The 19,565-nt window shown below is 38.8% G+C and overlaps 1 protein-coding gene across 5 annotated transcripts; it reads left to right on the forward strand.

The window, feature by feature from the left end:
• The first annotated feature begins 857 nt into the window (after window positions 1-857).
• On the forward strand, window positions 858-19,436 carry cep170ba (centrosomal protein 170Ba). Of its 5 annotated transcripts, none has more exons than XM_055172932.2 (19): window positions 858-1,117; window positions 2,284-2,417; window positions 4,339-4,428; window positions 5,337-5,415; window positions 5,730-5,788; window positions 5,930-6,047; window positions 8,967-9,080; window positions 10,470-10,922; window positions 11,000-11,829; window positions 12,011-12,175; window positions 12,471-12,603; window positions 12,706-14,256; window positions 15,470-15,602; window positions 15,696-15,825; window positions 16,616-16,747; window positions 17,168-17,256; window positions 18,267-18,360; window positions 18,551-18,602; window positions 18,835-19,436. In XM_055172932.2, exons 2-19 carry the CDS (start codon window positions 2,313-2,315, stop codon window positions 19,029-19,031), a joined length of 4,524 nt encoding a protein of 1,507 aa, XP_055028907.2. In that variant the 5' UTR covers window positions 858-1,117; window positions 2,284-2,312; the 3' UTR covers window positions 19,032-19,436. The 5 variants fall into 5 exon arrangements, with proteins under 5 accessions (XP_055028907.2, XP_055028905.2, XP_055028904.2 ...); XM_055172930.2 differs by having other exon boundaries at window positions 11,018-11,829; window positions 15,368-15,602; XM_055172929.2 differs by having other exon boundaries at window positions 859-1,117; window positions 15,368-15,602.
• Window positions 19,437-19,565: the final 129 nt, after the last annotated feature.

The raw sequence follows: 19,565 nt of genomic DNA on the forward strand, positions 1-19,565 counted from the left end.
TCTTGGATTACTCTCTGTTAGCCGGTCTAAGCTAAAACATAAAGGCCCCAAACTATTAAACAGTTTCTATTCGAATGGTACCATCCCTTTCCACGTTTAAATTTAAGCTTAAATCTTATTTTTTTATTTATAGTGTTTAATAACTAATTTATTTTTACTGTGTGTATATTATTCTGCTGTTTACTCTTAAATGTTGTTTTTTTAATGTACAGCACTTTGGTCAACCTTGTGGTTGTTTTTATATGTGCTTTATAAATAAATGTACTACTACATAGTATTATAATAGCTTTTGAGTAAACAGGTGAATATAATGAAACCACATTGCTTAAAACAAAGTTGAACTGAAAGATTGAACTGTAGCCTACTCTTGTGTGTGTCAGACAACAGCGCCATCTATCGGAAACAAAAACAAAACTACAGACATCATTTGTAGTTTTATTGGTACACATGCAATTACTTTTTATCTCTATATTTGTAATGATTTACTATTATTATTGTATTATGTACAACACATTATTTATTAGAGTTCGCTTTCCACCGGTATATCCTTAATTCCTCTGCCAATTTTTACAGACTCTCAGATATTACTTGTGCACATACATTATTACTTTATTTCCTGAAAACTATTTAATTCTGAGAGAGACTCTAGAGTGATTTTTAGAATAAATTCATATTAATATAATGGATCATGCACAATAATGCATTCAACAAGTGATAATTTAGGCACAAAGCATTTTAACAGCAGATGTGGCGAACTGGCTTTTATTAAGCGAGTCAGTAAATTAAATTATTTTGTGCGTTTAATTTAAAGTGTTTGATTTTGTGTTGATCTTGTTTTTCAGGTAGAGGCGCTGCGGCGGCTGTGACGTCACCGGCCTGACCAAGCGTCACTCTCGTGAGGATTAACGTCCGTCTCTCTCTCTTCATCGGGACAAACAGCTGCTAACTCAGGATTTGGGATGTTGAGCTCGTGTTTCCTCATGCAATCGAGTGTTTGACTGTTTTAAAGCTCGAATCTGAGCATTATAAAGTTCTCGTGGATGTGTTCGGGAATGTCGGGAATGATGAAGTCACTTCCTGTTCAGCTGTAGAAGTCGCGAGCACTTTTACCTTAAAGGTGTGTGCGTTTACCTGTATGTCTTCTGTGTCAGAGCTTCACACCGGACTGATGTCGCCATTAAAACATTACATTCGTGTTATTTTCGTCAACATTGTGTCTTGTCGGTTGCGTCGCGTTTAGTTGTGAAAGAGTTTTGAGGCGTTGGGAGTCGCGCGACGGGACGCTGAGGTGACAGCTCGCGCTGTTAGTTTTTGTCTGGTATGTTTTTGTGTTTTAAAGTATTCCGATTTGATTTAATTTTTGTTGTCATGTTGTAAATGTGACCCAGGACACTTGAGGATTTGATTCTCATGCATCAGTTTGTCATACATGGACTTTTATTATATTATTATTGAGGTTTATTTGAGATGGTAGTGTGTTGTGTCTTCTGTGATGTGGATGTAAAGTTTGAGTTCACCTGTAGCTTCTGGTTTGTGCTGTATTCAGAAGGATGGGGGATTAAGTTTAGACATTAAACCAGGTGACAGTGACTTAAGTCCTGGATTCAGAACAAATCAATCAAATGTGTTGCCTGTAAAAAGAGTCAATTATTTTAATCTTGTCTGTTTCAATTGAAGCCATGAAATCTGAGCTTTTGTAGACATACTTGCTTTTGTAAGTGACTTTAAAAGTGCAACATGTGTCTGTCATAACTAATTATTCTCTATAATAGTTTTTTTTTTTTGTTAATTTGTCTCAGACTGTCCATTGAAGTCTTATGGTGGGGACACACTAAAGGACTTACTGAAACATTATAAGACTGAACTCAACACACTTAAAGAGTCTTTTTTGCGTGAATGATTTTTATAAACAAAGACTGTAAGAGATTAGGCATGATCAGTCGTTATGATCATATTACATTCATCTATCTATGCCTAAATCATTAGGTGTGTCTTCCACTTTAGACTCAAGTTTGTACCCCACTGTACGTTATTTGTAAGGGAAAATATAGATGCTTTCAATGCTGTAGCTGATTACCACATTCATCATTTAAAATATCGGATGTTTTGTTGTAGAATCTAAAGTGTTGTGACATTAATTTTCAAAGCTCATATTTTTATTGTCATCTCTCATTTAATATTGAGCATGTTCAGTGTTGTTCGTGTGTAAAATACTTTAAGAAGAATGAATATTCTGTGTATAGATAACAGGAATTGATTGTTTTTCTCCTCTGTCTGATGTAGGATGCTGAAGGAGTTTTGATGGTGTAAAAATGAGCGTGACATCGTGGTTCCTCGTGAGCAGCTCTGGCACACGCCACCGACTGCCACGAGAGATGATCTTTGTTGGACGAGAAGACTGTGAACTGATGCTACAGGTGACACACACACACACACACACACACACACACACACACACACACACACACACACACACACACTGGCATATGTGGTTTATGGGGGCATTTCCATAGACGCAATGCATTTTCTACTGTACAAACTGTATATTCTATTCCCCTAACCTACCCAAGTCCCAAACCCCAATGTTACAAAAACATGTTGGCAGTCTTTAATCTATGAAAAACTACCATTTAGTATGTTTTTTTAGCTGTTTAGTTCAAACCGTGTTTATAGCATAGTAAACATGTCATTATAGGCAATGCAAGGCCTATACACTTTTTCTAGTTTATACTCTTTTAAAATTAAAGGTGCTTGAAAGGTTTCAACTATTTCTTTCATACCTTTTTTAAATCTAAAGAACATTTATTCACATACAAATAACCTTTTGTGTAACAAAGTTCTTCAGATGTTAAAGGTGCTTTATGGATCCATTTACACAAAAATGGTTCTTTAGTGTCGTTGTGAAGCACCTTTAAGATTTGAATGTAATAGCACTTTGATGTTTTATCAGTCGACAGATGTTTTCATATAGATCTTATATTCAGCACTGAGCTCAGACACAGGGAATAAAGATAACAGACCGCTACAGGTCATCATTTCACTGTCATATAACTCCATAAGTCATATATGTTAGTGAATATTAGACAAACTCAAATCAAACCTACTTTGGCAATGTGACGCGAGTCTGAAAAAAATCTCTCTGTGTCTCTTTGTTCTGCTGACACCAGAATGCTGCTTTTCAAACTGTTTATACGTTTCTCTTCATCTGTGGTTAGTTTAGATCGACCCACTCACCACAACAGTCAAAAGACCCATCCTGTGTATTCACGTGGCCAAACATCAACCTCTCCTGGCCTGCTCAAACACATTATCTCATGTCACATTTCACAGTCACATTGTTTACAGGAAATGTTTTTGACTAAAATATGTTAGCTTTAAAATGATACAACTGTTGATATTGTGTTTATAATGAAGATAAACCGTATTGTGACAATCTGTGATTTAAACAGTTAGTGTAACATGTTCATAATAAATGTTATAATGTGCTACTTTTCTAAAACATCCATGTGAACTAAACCACTGACTTTAAAGCAGATATAAATAATGCAATGACAATCATCTTTTTTTTAAAGTATATTTTTGTGCCTTTATTTAGACAGAATAGTGGAAAGTAGACCGAAAAGTATTGCATGAAGGTAGGGGAGCGGGAGCGGCAAATGACCATGGGATGGGAAAGATGGGAAATGAGCACATTGGTGCTAAATTTTGGCGCACTAACCACAGAGCTATCAGAGCCAACGACAATCATCTATTTAAGAATTACTTAACATTTTGGGCTACAGTATTTTTTAATCTTGTTTTCAAAGTGCATTTAAACAAATGATGTCAGTATAAGCAGACACATGCGTGTATTAAAAGCATGGAGTAAAACAGAAGCCATAATGAAATGTTATAGTCTGTACTGACTGACCTCAGTTCAGTTGAGATGAGTACTGCTGATCACTAATGAGGCAGTAAATGAATGTGGTCAGATCTTACTGAAGCGTGAGGAATGCTGAATGTGTACACTGGGTCATCGCCAGGCTTTCCTGCGGTCGAATGTTTACTTGTTTATCTGTAAGTTTACTGATAAATTTCTTTCATGGAAACATCTTAAGGGCTTTTCTGTTTGACCGGCTCACACAGATAATGTAGCCACACGGTGTCTGGTCATAGTTCTGTTCCTCTGGATTAAACCTGCAGACGGGTCAATGTTCTTACAGCTGATCTCTGTCAATATCCCAGCAGACGTTTAAGGCTTAAGATTGTGTTCTGCTCCTTTATGTCTGTATTAGATTTGAGTTTATTTAATGATAAGGCTTTTCTCATGTTGCTAAGCATCTTCATGTACCCTCACAGTCTCGCAGTGTGGACAAACAGCATGCTGTCATTAACTATGACGTCTCCACAGATGAACATCTGGTCAAAGATTTGGGCAGTCTCAATGGGGTGAGTTTTGGTGCTTTTCAATTGCATGGTACCCGGCTGGTTGGGTTGGATCACGTAGTACCCAATACTTTTTTAGTACCACCTATTTAGCTGATACTAAAACGTGATGTGAAAACACTGTAGAAAGTCTGAGAGAATCTTCACTAGCAGGTCATTTCAAAATTAGCTTTACCCTGGTGCGTGCGCTGTCTCCAGCATGTTGTCATCATCGGTGCTTTGTTGTAAGTTCCCAAACTCCCTTTTAGCGATGAAAAACATCCACAGGATGAGAATCAGCAACACCAAACCAGTGTTTCCACAGACTTCCAGTTTTTGGCAGCCACGCGAACGTCTGCATGGCATTTTTGCAACTTAAATGAGGCTCAGTGGAGCGCGATGACTAATGCCATGTACGACTGAGGTATAGTGATAAATGCAATGTGCAAACATCTATTTGTGGTGGTCAATTTAGATTTTTTAGGCTGAATGTTTGGGAAGCACTGAATTCCAGTGATGCTCCCTCGCTCCCAATTTTTGTATGATGTCACTGCAGGCATTGCAAATATAACGACACGCCTATAATCTCTCCCACGCTGAAGCGTTACTCAACCCAGTGGAAAATCAAACCGAGCCCAAGTAAGGCAAGACGTGTCGAGCTGCATGGTACCAATCCAGTCAGTGGAAAAGTGGCTTTTGTGAATTTTACACCTCAAATGCCCCTTAGTTGCAAGAGTGGCTTTTGTTCACCAAATTGTTCACCATTATGTCAATGTTCTCTCACATCTTCCTTAAAAATGTCAATCTTATTGCCTGATTGTTCTTTTAAAAATATCAGTTCTTGGTGAAGCTTTAATGTTCTTCAGCACAAACTAGGAGATCCAGTTCAACATCTTGTTTTGTTTAATTGTGTTTTGTTTGTGTGTCTACAGACCTTCGTGAATGACCTCAGGATCCCTGATCAAACATACATCAGTCTAAAGCTCTCTGATGTCATTCGCTTTGGATATGATATCCTTCCTCAAACGATAATGAACAGAATATAATTCAAGTCTAAATCCTTTGTGGTTTGTGTCAGGAGTTTTAATCGCACCTTCGAAACCTCCCGGAAAAAAACTATATCCATGCAGAAATTCATTTGGTTATGAGCAGAAAGCAGATTTCTTGTTAATAGGACAGATTTGTTCAGGACGATGTTGTATCAGCTCATTAGAAATGATGGTACAAGCAGTTTGAAAGAAACTCGTTGATCTTGAGGTTTTGTCCTGCTGCTGTATCGTTCATCTGTTAGATTATTTTTGTGAGTTTTTCTTGACGTCTGGCACATTCACACATATATATTCTGGAGAGAAGTCAACACAAAGTGCCTGAAGAAGCCCTCAAGGTAAATTAGATTTATTCATAGTTTTTGTCATTTTTATATAGTGTCCCTAGCAATGCAAAGGAATATTCTGTATTGTGTTTCACTGTATTACATTGTGTGTTTGTTGAGCGATCACTCATTTGTTTGTTTTCTTAATATTAGCATGAAAAATACACAAGTCAGCTTCAGTTCAGTCAGGATCCACTGGAATCCAAGAAACACATCCAGACAGATGAGAGACAGATTAAACCAGACAAAACTGAACGAAAAAACATCACAGGTAACATGTTTAAAACTGATCCTCTTTATATTAACACATAACTCACCAACTCTTATTATTCTTTTACAAACAATCCTATTGTGTCTTTCATCAGAATTGGTTTCCTTGTTTTACTCCACTCTCATCAGATTACATGTGTAAAATATCTCACATCTACTGTATTTGAATACTGAAGTCTGATTGGTTGTCTCTCTTGAATCATCTCTGGTCACTGTTACATTTAGAAACAGACATACATGTGTTCATATTTGATGTGCAGAAAACAAAACGTGCTGTTTGTCATGACATCAGAGAAGCGCCTCTTAAGAAACGAAATCCTAAACTAACCACAACATTAACTACTATTTTACTATTGTGCTCTCATTTCTTTCAGGAAATGCAAATCTAGTTTGAATATTGCTGATGACTTCATCTGCCACTTATTAACATGATGGTTAAGTTATCTGTTAGTGTAATATTAACTCAAGCTTTGGTCGGAAGACACAGATGGTTGATTTGCTGTGGCTCCAGAAGTGTTTAATCTGTTTTACTTTGGCATGAACCTGTCGCAGGTGACTGCAGTGTCTAAACATACGACATGATGAGATTACGGCACGAGTTAAAGCCAGACTACTGTCACACTAGCTTGTCTGGAGCTCATCTGTGCTTCTCATTGGGAGATGTGCTTGCGTATTCATGTGAACGTGAAGGCTAAAGTAAAGCAGTTAGTGAAACAGGCTTTTTATTCGGTGCAACTCAGTTTTTCCATAAATATATAAAAAAGCATAATTTTGTAAAGCATTCATTGAGCAGAAACATGGAATAGAGTTGCTAAGGGAAAAAATGAGATGTTTCATCACTGACTAAACTAAAAGGTTTGAATCAGAACTGAGTTCTAGTTGCATCCGCTGTGTTTATAGGGAGTTTTATAAAGTTAAACAAACTCATTCAGATCAATGCAGTACATTTTGGATAATGTATTTATTTTTGCATATACAATTTTAGTATTACTAGTGTACATTAAAGTCTTCGTAAACAGGAAGTTGCGACCGAGTGAAACAGAATAGCACATGAGGAAAATAGTGGGTGTGGCTTGTGTTTTTCACTGTGAATTGATTGGATATAAAATAGACGTTTACGGATGCTCCGCCTAAAGCCGTCAAGCTGATGTCATCAGATAAGGGTCGAAATTAGATTTTCAGATTTTTGATTAAAGTTTATGAGGACACATTAATAAAAAAAACACATGGGTAAATTATTTATGATCACTGCAATATTCCCCAAATAAGAATTGTCAGTTTTGATTTCATGGGGACTAAAAATTCAGTCATCATTTACTCACCAGAGTTGGTGAACACAAAGGAAAATATTTGTAATCACCTTGAAACAGGAGCACCATTGACTTTCATAGGAGGAAAGAAATATACTATGAAGTCAGTGCTGCTCAGAGACTTTTTGCTTACAAACATTGCTCAAAATATCTTCTTATGTGTTCAGCAAAACAAAAAACATTATACAGGTTTGTAACAACATGAGAGTGAGTAAATCATTCATTACAGTTTTTATTTTTATCCATAAATGTCTTTGTCATAATGGGGTGAAGTTTATTTACATCAGCATTAACACAATTAAGTCTTTAATTTGCTGTAGAAACGTTTGTGTTTTCATTATTTGTATGAACTTCCTGTGTGGTTTGTAACCTGGTCCTGCCCAGCTGACTCATGATGGGATTAAATCCTGATGAGTCACTTTCACCTGCTTGTTTCCTTTTACACTTTCTTTACTTCATACTGTAACACATTTGACATTCTAATGTACAACAAGTAAAGACTCTCACTACAGTTTTAAATGTCAGTTTTTTGTGTTTGTATAAAGGCGCAGCTTTTACCTTCCTGTCAGTTTTGTGCGTTTGCTGTAGATGTTATAATGATCTGTTACAGACCTCAGTGACAGTTTAAACATATTATCAACACACAAACTTTTTTTTCCCTATTAAAGTGGCTCAAACTTAACATCAATAACATGGGGCAGGATTTTAGAAATATTTTGTATACTAATGTCTCTCTATCTTGTAGTGAAACTGGTGTTGTGTTCTTGTTGGTTTTGTTTTACTCTCTGTTGATACGTCACACTTTTAACATGACAACAATGTCAATGCTGTCGTATGACTGTTATCAGTGCTGACACTAAGCAAATAAATAACACAACAACTGACAGTTTAGATGGTTTTGATCAAACATGTCTCATTGGGTGGAGTCGAGACCGGCGCCTTTCTCTATGAGTTTGCAGCCAGACAGAGTTTTTTAAGCTGGTCAATTTACCATACATCCATTTGATTTGCAGTAATGTAGAATTTATTAAATGGAAGTTATCTATTGAAGCAGTTTTTAAAAGCAGAAATGTTCTACTGAGGTCTGCTGCAAAGCACTTGCATGAAAATGATAAATGAGATATAATATAGAGGCGTCTAATTCATCCTTTTACCAGGTGCACTACTTTTCAAGGCAGATAAACTTTACTAAAATCAATTTAGTGTTCCTATAGCTTGACTGGTAGTGAATTGTGTTAGCAGTGCAAAAGGTGAAAGGTTCAATCCCATTGTACACACATACTGATAAAATGTTGCTTTGGAGAAAAGCCAAATGCATAAATGTAAATGTGATGTAAATTTTGTGGGTGGAGTTCTGTGCTCTGTGTAAACTCTGTGTGTTTAATGAGTACTTGTGTTATTGTAATGTAAATATTGTAAAACTGGGTCTAACAAAGGTTAGTAAACAATTCTCTGAGACAAAGTTTTACTGTATGCATGACTTTACTTGCTTAACCTGCGGGACGATTCAAAAAGATTTTTTGTGGTAATCCCCTCAAAGTCTGTTCACGAGCTTAACTTGTATTAAACCTGAAATAGTCGAATAACGAGCTTCTCTTTCTCTCTCTCAGATCCATCTATCTCCAGACCCACTCCTCTATACGGCCAGCCGTCCTGGTGGGGTGATGCTGATGAGGATATTAAAGGTCAGCGTCGTGACCCAAGTGGTCATGAGCATCACTCAGGTCTGAAACTTTGTCTCCTGCTCCTGTGTTGCAACCTATGAAATATTTAAAGAGATTACAAAAACATTTATTGTTGTCAAAATGGTCATAGCCTGGCTCACACCAAGTTGACGGTCGGCAGTCAGGCAGTTCTTGAGCATCGTCTGACAAATTTTTTTGATGTTTCCACACCATCACTAAAGTCAGTCACTGTCGTCTTTGATTTGGCAAAACATCAAATCGGTGGTGGCGCTTGTCCGGAAGTCAAATCAGTCTGATTGGCTGTTCGGCATATCCAGTGCACAAGAAAAAGACAGAAGTGACGAAGCAAGCAAACAATGACATCTTTGGCCATCACACAGTTACAAAGTATTTCATACAAGTAATTTAATGAAAGTGACCACTGATTTTTCTCTTTTTGTAAGTAGGAATTAATTTACAACTCTTTTAAATGACAGCATGTAACAGAGATCTCATTCAGCTACGAAAAGTGAGAGCAGAAAATCTCATTCGGTGGGATTCAGTACTAAACTCTACATTGGCATGAGCTTTACAACATGTCAGAGTAACAAGTCCAGCCTTGTGATAGATTAGCAGTCGGCTTAGCCAAAAGCCTCATGAGAAGGTCACTGTTTTTCCCTCGTGTCTCAAGTGTCCTTTTTAAAGTTTTAGCAGAGATTAAAGGGTGACTACAGCAACTTTTTCCCCATTTCAGTTTTTTTCAGGTTTATGTTTTAGGCACATTTGGTGGCTTAGCCGTAGATTTAATATTATAGTCTGAATGTCAGTGTTTGACCACTTTTTCTTGATGTTGTTTATTTTTGGACCAGGTCTCTTTCATAAACACTCACCTTGTCCTAACCAGCGGTAACACAGCACAGAAACATTGACGTAAAGCATTGAATCTTAAGTTAATGGGTTAGTTTACTGGAAATTTGTTGTTGATTTACTTGCCCTCGGTCCGGCCATACGATATTTTGGTGACATTGTTTCTTTAGTAAAACAGTAAAGATTTTTAGCTGTGGTCCTTGGCGAGTCATAAAATGAAAGTCAAACCTCAATATATTGTCAGGTATGGTGAGGATTATTTTTGTGTTGCATGCTATAGCTTGTGTGTCTCTCAGACAACTTTAGCACTCGATTACTCCCATTTTTATGAATCACCAAGGACTACGGTTTAAGCTAAAAATCTTTACTGTTATACTGAAGAAACACTTTTATTGTCTTGTTCTGCTTTTGACTTGTGGACAGAATATGACACCTGGTTAACACTTTGTGAAAAATATTCATACAATTCTCTTACTAAGGTTCTTTCACAGTAGGTGTAAGGTAAGTATTTAAGTAGCTTTCCTACTCTTATCTGCGTCAACATGTAGTATTAACAAACTTAACTTTAATGTCCTTTTATAGAAAACCAAAGAGAAGGTACTGAATCGGCCTCTCCAGATGAACTTCAAGATGGGCAGGGGAAATCCTTTTACCGAAAAGAACCAAGGTACTTTGAGATCCCCACAAAGGAGATCCAGTCCAAACCCAAAACTGGAACGCTGGAGGTTCAGGAGATACCCACAAAAGACACAAACAGCAAAGCCCCTACTACACCATCAGTAGTGCAGGGTCATGCCTCCTTCACCATTGAGTTTGATGATCAAACCCCTGGAAAGATGAAAATCAGAGACCACGTCACAAAGTTCTCCGTTCGTCAACGCAAGAATCCCAGCAAGGAGTCGATAGCCACGCTTCCAGAAGTGCTGTCCGCAGAAAACAAAGTGGCTGATTGGTTGGTGCACAGTGATACAAGCATGCTGGACAATCGAGAAGTTCAGTCTGGGTCAGGGGACCACTTCAGTAAATCCTTCAAAGGTAAAGGCAGCTATCATTTTTGTAGTCAGAAGATAATCTTTGTTTAAATGTTGACGTTTTATTTGTGTTATTTTTAGATGGCTACCACCACAAAGATGATTTAGAAGATCCACATTCTGTCACCCCTCCGGATGAAGATGATTATCCTGTTAACTACACACGAGAGTCCAAAAGCCAAGAGAAACAAGACCCTCAGCAAGCATATGTGATCGATTTTTTTGAAGAGAATCAACAAAAGCGGCGTTCGCAGTCTTTCACCAATAACATAGCTTCTCCCGACTTCCAATCTGTCCTTAAAAACAAGTTGGATAAACGAAAAGGTACGACTACATCTAATAATCCACCTACGCAGCAGTTCACCGTTCCTCTCAAAGACTGTGATGGTTCTCCGAAGGCTGGGTCACTCCGACGAGAGAAGAGCGAAATCCGTATGAGTACCACTGATTTTCCTTCCCGGTCAGCGGGAAAACCATTCAGAAGCGTCGGACGCAAGTCTAAACTGGCACAGGACTTTGCGAGGGAGTTGCAGAGAATGTCAAAAACAAGTTCTGCCTCAACACGGGAGCAAAACTCTAGTAGATCGAACGACACATGGGTGAAAACTTCATCCTCCTCATCTGGGACATCCCCACCAAACGCACACAATGATTCCTCTGTAACACATCAGAGTCTTCCTGCCACATCATCTTATTTAGATACTCTGAATCAGACACTTTCCTCATCAATTTACCAACAGTCAAGACCTTCAAACTCTTCATCTGTGCCCTTGGAAGACGACAGCATGGAAGTCAAAGCTGCAGGTCCCAAGCAGGAGGAGGAGGACAGTTTAAGTGATGCAGGTACCTACACCATTGAGGGAGAGGGACCTGAAAAAGAGGCTGTGGATGCACGAACCATGATCGATCAGGTACAGTCCCTTCATTTAAGTATGAATTCAACACTTGAGAGCCAGTAAAAGTGCTGTAAAACTGATTCCTAAATAACATTATTAGGTTAAATTGAGAAGGTTATTATTTAAGTTGCAAAGTTCCAGTTGGTTGGGTAGACATAAAAGCCCCCTGTATTCATGGATGCTTTATCATTAACAGGTGTTTGGTGTTGCTGACGGCAGCCAAACCTCAGCAACCGAATTTAAGACTGTAGTTGGTCTCAGTGAGGGCCATGATAGCCTTCTACTTAGTGAAAATAGTTCAACCCCAAAACTGGGCCTATACCCAACAGACCATAGTGACACAGCCAAGGGTCCTGTACAGGTAACCTCTCACCTTAGTTAAAATGTTAGCTGGGCTCACTTAGGCTCATGGGAAGCAATCAGTCAATCTGTTCATCACTCTCACAGCAATTGATACGCCAACAATCAGATGTATTTTTCACCCACTGTCATTTTATCTGTGATCTTGGTGGGCTTCTTAAAGGCCATTTTTGTGTGTCTTGTCTCTTTTCTGCTTCATAAAGGGTGATTCAAATAATTAAAAGGTCTGGTCCCTGTTTGGATAAATTTACATTTTGTTTGTTCTTGTTCTTTTGGATTCTTCTGTACACATACAGTCGATGACGACATTGACACCTGGAGGCAATAGGTGGGTTTCTCGCTGGGCTAGTTTGGCTGATAGCTATTCAGATTCTGGTCCTTCATCAGGACTGTTTGATATCCCAGCACAGCCTGATCTTGTCAGCAGAGGTATAGATTACAGATCATTTTCTCTACGAGCGCTGTACCTATTTTTCTTTGTCTGGACAATTTCGATGCATCCCTAATCAGATTTTTGACATGCCTTTTTAGCTACTGGAAACCATCAAGTTATGCTTAACCAAAGTGCTGAGTCCTCAGAAGCAGTCCAAAGCACCAGAGCAAGACGAGTTCTGCCTCCAGTCCCTTCAGACAAGACTGAGACCCCACCACCTACAATACTCATCCAGTCCGACTCTTATCTTACTGCTGCCGAAAGGAGTTCACAAGTTCAAAAGCAAAAGTGGGATCCCCAAAAACTTGGTGTCCAAGAGGATCTGGACCCAGACAGCCTAAGTGATGCCAGTAAATCTGACGACGGTTCTGTAGTTGAGCAGTGTAGAGGAACTCCTGGCAGAATTCAAAAGGTGGAGAACCAGTCTTGCAAGACGCCAGCAAATGAAGAAGGTGACTCCAAGACTGCAAGAGACCAAGATTCATCTCCCAAATTCTCCACAGCTACTGTCACAAGACAGTACGCCAAGCTTAGCAAGAACAACCTTTCACCACCCAACATTGATCAGCAAAACAAGGTTATTTATGATGGTACGGATAACTCGGTTTCCTTTCTCAGACAGGAAAGTTACACCAAAGAAAGGGCCAGTGATAACATCCAGTTGTCCAGATTGCCCAAAATATCCAGTCAACCCCCTTTCAAGGAAAACGAAACAGCAGAAGCTTTTAAAGGTGTAGACACCCAGTCTTACCTCAAAGATACTGAGGATGTTTTAGCTGTTATGGAGGCCAAGCTTCTTGAGCAGCAACATGTAGACAATGCTCGTACACACGTGGATGATTCGATCTCTGGTGATTCAGATGTAGACACCTCTAGTACGATCAGTGGCAAAAATGCTCCAAATTCTGTAACTAAGAAACCAGTGGTCCTCAGAGGGCTCTTAAGAGATAAAACAGCCCCCATTCAGTATCCTAGTCGAGAACATAAGACTTCCGATGACACCTTGTCCAATAAGAGCCAGTCCAGTCTAAAGGACAATGATGAGCCAAGCAAACGTTTTCAGCTTCGACGGAACCTCACTTCTTCGGACTTTGGGTTGGATCATCAACGTTACACTACACCTCACAGACCTGATACAATGTCAGACCAGGAATCAAGCTCCTTACCTTACAAGAAGTCCACTATGCCCCTTCAAAGGAACAACTCCAGCAAGTCCAAAAGCACTGTAAACCAAGCACTAGCTCGCTCTAACAGCGTCTCTACTCCAAGACCCACAAGGGCTTCAATGCTTCGACGTGCACGTTTGGGAGAAGCATCTGACAATGAAGGTACAGAAACTGACCGTATGTCTCAGAACTCAGACGCCAACCCCTCTGCCAACCGAGTCACCCAGGAAAGCAAGAAGCTTTCACGACTGGACATTTTAGCATTACCTAGAAAAAGGACAGGCTCCTTCACTACACCCAGTGACACAGAGTCTTCAGCAGGTCGGACAGGCTTTTCAAATCGTAGTATAGAGGCGAGTAACTCTGTGCGGAAAGCTTCGGTGCCGGACCCAAAGGCTCTTCTGCGGAAGATTTCAGCACCCACAAACAAACCAATCATCCGAGGACGCTCAAGCAGTGCCAAATATGCCAGCAGTACTGCCAGTGAGTATGATACTGTGACAAATATGTTTTGTGATGTTGATGATATTAACTGTATTTGTACGTGACCAGTCGGTAAATTCTGTATTTGTCTTCATTATGAGATATTTACAAAAGATTGTATACTTATATGGTGGGTGGTTTTGGTTTTGTACCAATTTATCTGAGCGCTGAGCTTTCCAAATGTAAATAATCTTAATCCATTTTGGTGTCTGTAATTGACCACTGATTTTAATCATTGACTCGGTGATGTGTGTCCTACTGTTTATATCACCAACCCGGGTCAATGACTATACAAAATGTAACTAACATGCAGTTGGCCATGTATTTGGCCAATTTTTGTTTACTAATATTTTGGTTTTTAGACAACTGTATCACCACACTAAAACTCATTGGTTATGATAATCAAGATTATTCTATGAATTATTTTTCTCAGGGATTAACAATCAGTGTTGGGAAGGTTACTTTGGAAATGTATTATGTTACCGATTACAAGTTACTCTATTTTACTCTAAATTATGGCTGTTTCTCAATATGCGTTCTTCAGCCATCTTGGGTCCTTGTGTTCTCGATCTACGTCATCATTAACCATCGAAGTTCAATTCCAATTCTCAAGAATGCAAGTATAGAGGACGCATGAAAATACCAGAATGTGTTCTTGATATCGAGGATGAATCGAGTGCAGACTTGTGCTCTGAAATTGCTTGATGCCCCAGAAGTCATTGCGGCAAACCAATGGCGAAGCTCAGGTGACCAAGAGGAAGATCGCACATATCTCAATTCTCACAAGTGTGTTTTGTGTTCTCGCAAGCTTCTGAGTTCGTTCTTCCAAGGTCGTCTGGCAAGACCAATCTCCACAAGAATTCTCTTGTTCTTTGCGTATTTGGAATTGAGAAACAGCCTTTGTATTCTGTTACATGTAACTAGTTACTCCCCAACACTGTTAACAATTAAATACTTTTGGGCAACTGAAAATCAGTTCATGAATGGGAAGTGGTAGTTGGTTTTTGGTGTCTTTCTTACTTCTATCTTTCTGTCTTTCTTTTCCTACTTTAAATTTTCTCTGACAACGCGGTGTACCAAACTCCCATCATTCCCGATTACCTGGGCCAAGGCTCCAGGAGACGTCAGAAGGGTTCAGATTACGCCTCCACCTCAGATGATGAGTACGAGTCTAACCACAGTATCCCTAAACACAAACGCTCCCATCATTCAGGAGCCCAGCAGAACCCCAGACTTCATCCGTCAGGTCCGGTACGAGCCGGTCCCAGACAGAGAGACTCTGAAGGTGAAGGACATGAGAGTGACGCGTTCCAGAACTGGACATCTCACAGTGCTGAGATCGCTAGGTGCCAGTTTGCATCATTTTTACTTTCTCTTGATGTTTGGTAGTTTTTGTCTCCCTTTATCTTCGTTTAAGTGTTTTTAACACTTTCTGCTAGATTGAGTCAGGACCTTGCTAAAGATTTGGCCATTCTGGCTCAAGAGATTCATGATGTTGCTGGAGACACTGAACCTCAGAGTTCTGGTTCTGTGGAGATAATGGCACCTGCAATATCTGCCCATGAAGAGGTACTTCAGCTCTTATACACATTATTCAATACTTACTGTCTGCTGCTATCAGGCTGCTGGTGTACCGTTTTCATGTTACTTTATTAATACTAAACAACTGATCACTTTGTTGTTATTAAATGGGTTTGCATTATTTAAAGGTCACCTAATATGGCAATTATTCAAGATGTAATATTAGTCTCAGGTGTCTCCAGAATGTGTCTGTGAAGTCTCTTTCTGTGAAGGTATTTATTATAACATGTTAAAGGAGTAGTCCACTTTAGAGATGGGGTCCATTGACTTTTTATAGTAGGAAAAAAAATACTATGGTAAGTCAATGGGCCCCATCTATAAAGTGGACTACTCCTTTAAAGGCCCATTTTAGGTGTGCAGAAAAAAGTGCTGTTTTTGTGTGTGTGTCTCTTTAAATGCAAATGAGCTGCTGCTTCCCTCCCAGTTTATTGTTATCTATACTGAAAGCATACACCGTTCAATCACCTTACTTTATTGAATGTGCGGTAATGAATTATGTAATGAATAATGATCTAACTTTGGGCGTTTGTGGGCGGGGCTTGCACAAAGTGATGTCAGTTTGCTCAGCTTGTCCCATGACACTCTTGAGGTTTTATGGGATTAAACAGGAGTTGAGTTTTGTCATTACAGGGTGGTTGTGTACACAAAGGCGTTCAAATATAAAAGTGAATTTCTCATATTAGGTGACCTTTATATCTCACACATCTAAAGGTCTAAAGGTAATCGTTCTCCTGTTTAATATCCATTATGAGTAATCTGTTGTTTTGATTGGTTTTAGTTGCGGCATCAGATTCCCGAGGTTAGTCTGAATTTCCCTAAAGAGTCTTCAGGTTCTGTGCTGGTTGATGAATCTGACCAGACTGTGAGTTATCATCAAGAGGTCAGACAGCAGAATTTAAGACATGATGAGGTAACAAACTAACGTTTACTTCAGCTGGTATTTTATGTTTGTATGTTGTTATTTATTAAATGTCAGTACTGTATATCTTGTAGGAATAGGGTATTGTTAAATTTCTTTGTACAGTGTTGGTCCTGCTTCAATGACCGCTGGGATAAAGTGTTTATGTTTATTAAAGGTGGAAGTGTAACATAGAGCAATAGTCACCGTTTAACATTCATAACCCAGCTACTGTCTGTGTAACCAGACCTTATACTTGCTAACAAATGGCTTTTAAACAATGGACTGACCTCCTACTGGACAGCTTACAATAGACAGGATTAAAGGGTTTAAACGTACACAGTTACATCTGAAGAACATTAACAATATGAACACATCAGACTACATATGAGGTTAAAATCTTCACTAATGCATTGTTTTACTATCTCTCAGGTTTCTTTGAACAATGTGATGTTAAATCCAGTGTCACAACTTTCACTCGCTATTCGACAGAACACAGAGCAACTTACAGACAAAATCAAGTAAGACTTCTAATACATTTTTATTGATAATGTACACATGGGTATTTGATTGGTCCACTCACATACAGGTTTGATTCTCAGAGGTCTTGATCCTCGTGTCCAGTTTGTTTTTCATCACAGTCTCCACCTGCTCTCTAGAGGTCTTCACGGGTCCACTTACATCCCAAAACTCAAGGTCTGACCCGAGACCCAAGCCGATTTGGGTGTAAAAGGTTCATGTGTGCCTTGGACTTGGGTCGGTTATAATATTTGCAGCATCAGGTCTCGGGTAATTTAAAATTAATATGTTTTTGCCGAATGGACCTGGTTAGACCCAAACTATCTTGCATGTGTGCATCGAGTCCTTTTCCAGTCCCTCCTCTTTTTGCCATGAGCACTTTGTGTTGTGTTGCTGGTGTTAGGTTAATTTTCGTTGAGACACACCTGTCAATCAGTTTTGAATGCACATTAAAGCACTTACCTTGGTGTCTTCGTCAGATAACAAATGGAAAATAAATGTAATAAATAAAAGTAGTGGGCCAAATTGGTTGCAAGGGCAACCGGGGCTGCAGCCTGCACACACATCAGTGCCATTTACATTTGGGTCCAAATTTGCTGTTTACATTTGGGTCCAATGTTTTATGCACTTCATTTTGCAGTCCCTCCAGAAAAACGTGATTATGTGATCACATAATTCAATGCATAATCAGCCAAAGTCCTGTTGCCATGGGAACGTTATGAAGTGACGTGATTATGTGACCTGAACATCATTGAAAAGCTGCAAATAGTTTTTGCAAGTTCCTGCAATATCATCGCATAAAATTGCATAAATATCCCGCATATTCCATCGCAGTTTTATACAAAAACATGCCGCAAGTTCAAGGATTTCAGCCCGCAACAATCACAAAAAAAACTCTGGAAGGACTGATTTTGAGTCGGGTACATTTCTTTGGACCCAAGAAGACTTCTTCACTGCTCCTTCTGTATGTACACGTATGTGTTGGTGTCATACTATGATGTATTTTTTCCAGGGCTTTGTTTCATAATAAGACTGATGTTTTGGGAGAGATTGAGGCAAGAATCAATGCTGCTGATGATTCACCACCATTAAAAACCTCAAACAAGGTTTGTTACATCACTTCACTATTACACGCTTGATTCACATTTGCTCTGTATTTACACAAATCCTTTAATGGCATTAACTCATATTGTAGATGTAATGTTTTTAAAGCTCAGGTGAGTTAGGGGTCTAAAGAACACAACAGGTGAAACGAGTGTGTTTTCCAGTCTGAAGTAAATTTTCTCTTTCTTGTAGGAAATTGCATCAATTCTCAAAGAGCTGAGACGAGTGCAGAAACAACTAGAAGGTCAGTCAGTATATTAATATAAATGTGTTGGTAAAGACTGTTGTAGGATCCTTTCATTTACCACCTGCACCACGAAATCAGCTTGTGTTATTTGCTATGTACTAAAATCTGTGTTTCAATACAGTTTCAAGTAATGATCCTTTAACTGACTGCATGTCTCTGATATAATGTACTGAAGTGTATGTAGTCCGTGACAATAATCATGTGAATGATCTCTCCTGCTTCTCTTAAGTTATCAACATGGTCATAGATCCACGAGGGAACCCAGATGTGAGTAAGACTTTATCTGCAGGAGTCTCTTCTTCAGCTGTAGTCCGGAGCTCCAGATCTTCATTGAGGGATTTAAGATCATCTCAGCGTGGAGGTGGACCCACACCGAGCGCTCGACACACATTTAGAAGCTCAGACAGAAACGGTTCAATGGTATGACAGCCGGTGACATCATCACTAGTCACTTTCATGTTTGTTTTAAATCTTTTGGCACATTAATGTAAATCTGCATCAACACTTAGGTAGAAGGACAAACGTATGTCTAGATCAATCGCTGGTTGTGTTTATTTGTTCCAAACAAAGCGCTATCTTTATCATACAGACCTCAACAACATATGGCATTGACAATGAACTACGGCATTCAAATGACTATTGTGTTTTCATGAATGTTATTGACTGTAAATACACTGTTATTGATTAACTTTGTTGTTTTTTGATTGTTGATATGAATATATGGTTAAATAATTGACATCATTATTTAAATCACTTTTTGTTCTGTGTATTGATATGAATAGATATTTGTATACTGTATGTTAAGAATCATTAAAGGATTATTCAAAGTAACTTTTTTTGTTATCGTTTTACTTTAAGCAGATTTGAAGCTGTGGAAATCCTTCAGTTTAATAATCTCTGGGTTTTTGACCACGATCCTACAAATCAGATGGTGTGATGCTTAAAGATGTCTGAATGAAT

The sequence above is a fragment of the Misgurnus anguillicaudatus genome, chromosome 7 (genome assembly GCF_027580225.2).
Source record: "Misgurnus anguillicaudatus chromosome 7, ASM2758022v2, whole genome shotgun sequence".
NCBI lineage: Eukaryota > Metazoa > Chordata > Actinopteri > Cypriniformes > Cobitidae > Misgurnus > Misgurnus anguillicaudatus.

Bases quoted from the DNA above. Each gene is read 5' to 3' on its own strand.
- cep170ba (XM_055172929.2), top strand. From the start codon at position 2,313: ATGAGCGTGACATCGTGGTTCCTCGTGAGCAGCTCTGGCACACGCCAC. The intron at 15,603-15,695 runs GTGCCAGTTTGC...ACTTTCTGCTAG, and splicing joins CACAGTGCTGAGATCGCTAG to ATTGAGTCAGGACCTTGCTA. The intron at 17,257-18,266 runs GTAAGACTTCTA...TATTTTTTCCAG, and splicing joins CAACTTACAGACAAAATCAA to GGCTTTGTTTCATAATAAGA.